Raw genomic sequence first — 4659 nt, 5'->3', positions numbered from 1 at the left:
AGCCGGAGGACCCGCAGTCTGAACGCGGTGCTCACAGCCGCTTCCCGGCGGTTGTGTTGTTTACTTGAAATACAGGTTAGGTCATTTGTTTTTGTTTGCGTTCTATTCTTGTGGGTTCTGTTTATTTTTCTCTCTCTTTTTTGGAATGTGTGAAACATTAACGTGGTTTCAAAACTCCGAATGCTTTCTTTTAAGCTTTAAAGCTCCCTGGGCGGTTCTTACAAGCCAGACCACCCCACTGTCCTTGTCCTTCCCGGCTCCCAGGCCCCGTGATGCGGGTTCTGGAAATGTTCTCCTGACAGGGAGCAGAGATAAGAATCCGCTGGTATCTTCTTCCGTACGCCAGGCATCCTTGGAGCTCTTCCCCATGGAGGGAAGTTGGGGGGCCCGGGGTCACCTCCTGGCCCTTGGGGAAGGCAGCCTCATGGCTTCGACTCCCCTCGGGGGGACGGTCCAGATGCCCTGGCCACGGCGTGGACAGCGTGGCTCCTCCATGCAGCTCTGTACGCGGGAAGAAGGCAGCTGTGTCCGCTGAACCCAGGACCCCTGCTTCCCCGCCCGTCCCCAGCACTCGGACAGACGGACAGATGTCAGGCCTGACTGTGGCCCCCACGTCCCAACCTGCCCCGCGGGCAGTGCACGCTGGCGGCCCTGGCCCAGCTCTCTTCCCAGCAGCTGGCTTTGGCACCCCCTCCGGGGAGACACCAGGGAGGGCCTGATGGGAAAGGAGAGAACTGGGGGGAGAGGGGGGGCGGGAGGAAAAGACAAAGGAAGGGGTGCGGCGAGTGGCCGGCGCCCAAGGGAGGAGTGACCTCAGCGCTGGAGCAGCATCTGCTCGCGTCAGAGCAGGCGGGCGGCCAGGCCAGCTCCAGCACTGAGGTCCCTTTCTCTCCCTCTCCCCGCGTCCTATCTGCCGCTCCTCTCCGGCGGCCACGGTGGTGGACCTGGGGCCTCATTGGCCGGCTGGGTGTCGCGTCTGCAGCATAAATTGGAGCTCTGGGCTCTTGCTGGGACGTTCGGCTGCCCACAGCCTCCAGTCGCTCTTGCTGGGTGAGTACTGCGTGCGCTGGCCCCGGCCCCGCAGCCGCGCTGGCCTCCTGGCGCTGCTCCCGCCCAGAAACCGCAGCACCCCTAGAGGGGCAGCACCCCAAGAGGGGCAGCACCCCAAGAGGGAGGCCCATCTAGTCCGGGGCACGGCGACCCTCCTGGTTCCCGGGGTTCCCTCAGACGGCAGCGCCAGAGGTGTTTCCCCCAGGAAAGCCGCAGGGCGCTGAGCTGGCTGTGAGCTCCATGCCAGGTGTAACCGGCCAGGCACCTTGGGTTCCTGTAACCCAACACGGCTTGGCTTTCCAGCCACGGGGTCAGGCCCAGCCGGAGCCTGGAGAGGGAACGTGGAGGGAGGCGCCCGGCGTCCTCGGGGACCTGTAGCCAGGGGCCGTGCGCAGGGCATCGGGGACCAGCGGTGCAGCATGTGGCCCCCCCTTCTCGTAGGTGATGGGAACCCCGAGTCCGGCTACCCCCTGGGGCGGAGCCCTCTGGGCCCTCCTCCTGGCCACATTCGGCTACTCAGCCGGCCAGCCGCTGGGGGGAGAGTCCATGTGCACGGCCCAGCCCCTGGCCAAGTACAGCATCACCTTCACGGGCAAGTGGAGCCAGGCATCCTTCCCCAAGCAGTACCCGATGTTCCGCCCACCCGCGCAGTGGTCATCCCTGCTGGGTGAGTGCAGTCCCTGCCGTCCCGTGCCCGGCAGGCCTGGCGGTGACCCCCACTGCTCGGAAGGGTACGGTCATCTGACCGTGGCCCCGCGCTTCACAGCGTGGAGGGGACCTCACCCAATTCACTTCAGTGCAGGAGGTACTGGCTGAGTGCCTACTGTGTGCCAGCAGCAGTGTCCTGGGCTTCGGGGACGTGGCGGGGCGGGGTGGCCTGGGTCACGGGAAGGGCCAGCCGGTTGCCCGTCCGTCGTACCCGCGAGGTGCCGGGCAGTGAGAGGCCACCTGTGGGCCATCCCGCCCGGCCCCACGAGGGGCGGGACGGTGTCCAGGGGTGATGCTCACACGGGTGGGTGCACGGTGCGCAGGGGCAGCGCACAGCCCCGACTACAGCCTGTGGAGGAGGGGCCAGTATGTGAGCAATGGGCTGAGGGACTTCGCGGAGCGCAGCGAGGCCTGGGCGCTGATGCGGGAGATGGAAGCTGCCGGGGAGAAGCTGCAGAGCGTGTACGGCGTGTTCTCGGCCCCAGCTGTGCCCAGCGGCACCGGGCAGACGTCCGCGGAGTTTGAGGCCCACTCCAGGCACTCGCTCGTGAGTGGGGCGGCGTGGACGGTGGGCGGGCGGGCAGGAGGGGGGCGCGGGGACTGCCGCTGAGCCCTCGGCCCCCAGGTGTCCTTCGTGGTCCGCATCGTCCCCAGCCCCGACTGGTTCGTGGGCGTCGACAGCCTGGACCTGTGTGACGGGGGCCGCTGGAGGGAGCAGGTGGTGGTGGACCTCCACCCTTACGATGCCGGGACCGACAGCGGCTTCACCTTCTCATCCCCCAAGTTCGCGACCGTCCCGCAGGACACGGTGACCGAGGTGAGGGGATGGCAGCTCTCTGGGCGGCCGCCCCCCGGGAGGACAGTGAGGGGGCGGGGCTGGCCCTTCCTGACCCATCTCCGGGCCGGGCCCCTCCTCCAGATCACGGCCTCCTCTCCCAGCCACCCCGCGAACTCCTTCTACTACCCGCGGCTTAAGTCCTTGCCTCCCATCGCTACGGTGACCCTGGCGCGGCTCCCGCACAGCCCCAGGGCCTTCCCGCCCGCCCCGGGCCTCGGGGGCGGGGGCAACGAGGTCGCCGACAGCCTGCCAGGTGAGCCCGGCTCCCACCCCTCCGTAGCGCCCACGGCCACCCCCCAGCCCCGCTTCACATGCGTGCTCCTGGGTTGCAGGCGCTCGGGCTGGCGGGCAGCCGCGACATTCACCACCGCCTGCAGGAGCAGCACTTGGGTTTGGGGGTCAGTCGGGACTTGCTCGGACATCACCTGGCCCTGAGCTCCCGCTCCAGCTCTTACCTCTCACCCTAAATAACCCTCGAAGGCCAGTGCCCGCCCCAGAGGGAACGCCTGTGAAGTGACACCCGCTGCTTTCACAGGGGCAGCCCCGCCCCCGCGTGCGCCCCGCCCCCAGGGCCCTTGGTCCAGGGCTCAGCCCTGCGCCGCCGGCCCGCTCCACGCAGAGCACCCGTCGCCAGGCCACAGAGCTGGGTTGCGTGGCCGCGTGGAGTGTGAGGACGGGTCAAACCGGGAGAGGCTGCCGTGCACAGAGGGCGGGGCAGCGCCGTCGGGGCTGCGTGAACCCGCGTCTCTGAGCGGCTTCAAAAGCTGGATGGGAGCATTTGGTTGGGGACGCTGGTTCTGAGAGATTTGGGATTTGGTTCATTCAACTCCAAACTGAAGAGTTAACTCTTGCCCAGCATTTTCAACTGAAAGCCTTTCACCTTCTACAGCCCAGAAGTGAGTCGGAGAGGCCTCAGGCCCCGCCCCGTGTCCCTGCTGACCCTTGTGTGCCCTCCTGGCAGCGGGTCGGTGGGGGCGGTGCTGCCCGCGGGGGAGGGGCGAGCGGTGTGCAGGTGCCGGGCGAGCGAGGGGGTTCGCGCCCCCAGTGTGGCCAGCCTCCCCAAGGATCCGCACCTGGAACAGCAGCGCAGCAGTGGAGACCCTGCCGGTCTGTGCCCACGTCAGAGAACGTTTCACGACAGGATCTCCTCTCTCCCCCCGCCCCGCACCGCGGAGAGCGGGGATCCAGCCGGCATCGGGCTCTCAGGGCGGAAACCTTCACCCAGTCGCTCGGGGGTGGCTTTTCGGGGGTGTGCTTGGTGGCGTCGCCCTGGAGGTGGCTGGAAAGCGCGCTGATAAAATCAGAAGTTTCCTAGCCAAGTTCGGAGGCGGTGTCGGGAGAGGACCCCCTTCCTCTCCCGCAGCCCCGCCTCGCTCACCGTCCTCCTTGCGCCCCCAGCTCCGGAGACGCCGCTGGACTGCGAGGTGTCGCTGTGGTCGTCCTGGGGGCTGTGCGCAGGCCCGTGCGGGCGGCCCGGGGCCAAGAGCAGGACGCGCTACGTCCATGCGCGGCCCGCCAACCACGGGGCGCCCTGCCCGGCGCTGGAGGAGGAGGCCCCGTGCGTCCCCGACAACTGCGTCTGACGCCGGGGCCTCCGAGCCCCCTGAGCCCCACCGCCGGCGACCTCCGCGCAGAGACTGGCCCCCGGCCCGGCGGCCGCGCTGCACGAGAGCCACACCCCGGCCGTGAAATACCTCAGACCTGGTCGCCAGGCAGCCGCCCGGGGCCGCCGGGTCGCCGGCGCGAGACCAACACCTGCCTCGTCGCGTTCCCATCCCAGCTCTTGAATAAAGACCAGCGTCTCCTGACACCTGGTGCTGTGGTCTGTGTGTCCTGGGCAGGCGCCGGGTGAAGGCGGGGCCGGCAGATGGGCCACCAGACTTCCCTGATGAGCAGATGTCACCCTGCGGGGAGGAGCCAGTGGACCACCGCGCGCACACACACGCGGCGCGCACACACACGGCACACACACACGCGGCACACACACACACACGGCGCACACACGGCACACACATGGCACACACGGCACACACACACACACACGGCACACACGGCACATGGGG

At 68.1% G+C, this 4659-nt stretch overlaps 1 protein-coding gene across 3 annotated transcripts; it reads left to right on the top strand.

Moving 5' to 3' along the window:
• The first annotated feature begins 796 nt into the window (after positions 1–796).
• On the top strand, positions 797–4406 carry SPON2 (spondin 2). Of its 3 annotated transcripts, none has more exons than XM_032631754.1 (6): positions 799–1050; positions 1492–1855; positions 2082–2305; positions 2384–2575; positions 2678–2849; positions 3995–4320. In XM_032631754.1, exons 2-6 carry the CDS (start codon positions 1495–1497, stop codon positions 4177–4179), a joined length of 1134 nt encoding a protein of 377 aa, XP_032487645.1. In that variant the 5' UTR covers positions 799–1050; positions 1492–1494; the 3' UTR covers positions 4180–4320. The 3 variants fall into 3 exon arrangements, with proteins under 3 accessions (XP_032487646.1, XP_032487645.1, XP_032487647.1); XM_032631756.1 differs by having other exon boundaries at positions 802–1050; positions 1492–1717; positions 3995–4406; XM_032631755.1 differs by lacking the exon at positions 2678–2849 and having other exon boundaries at positions 797–1050; positions 3995–4406.
• The last annotated feature ends 253 nt before the right edge of the window (positions 4407–4659 follow it).

The sequence above is a fragment of the Phocoena sinus genome, chromosome 5, assembly GCF_008692025.1.
Source record: "Phocoena sinus isolate mPhoSin1 chromosome 5, mPhoSin1.pri, whole genome shotgun sequence".
In the NCBI taxonomy this organism is placed as follows: Eukaryota; Metazoa; Chordata; class Mammalia; order Artiodactyla; family Phocoenidae; genus Phocoena; species Phocoena sinus.
The sequence above is the reverse complement of the archived record's forward strand: the minus strand, read 5'-3'. Positions and strand labels throughout refer to the sequence as shown.

Excerpts from the sequence above, each read along its gene's own strand:
- SPON2 (XM_032631754.1), top strand. The coding sequence starts at position 1,495 with ATGGGAACCCCGAGTCCGGCTACCCCCTGGGGCGGAGCCCTCTGGGCC. Across the intron at positions 1,856-2,081 it reads AATTCACTTCAGTGCAGGAG|GGGCAGCGCACAGCCCCGAC; the intron begins GTACTGGCTGAG and ends CACGGTGCGCAG. Across the intron at positions 2,576-2,677 it reads CGCAGGACACGGTGACCGAG|ATCACGGCCTCCTCTCCCAG; the intron begins GTGAGGGGATGG and ends CCCCTCCTCCAG.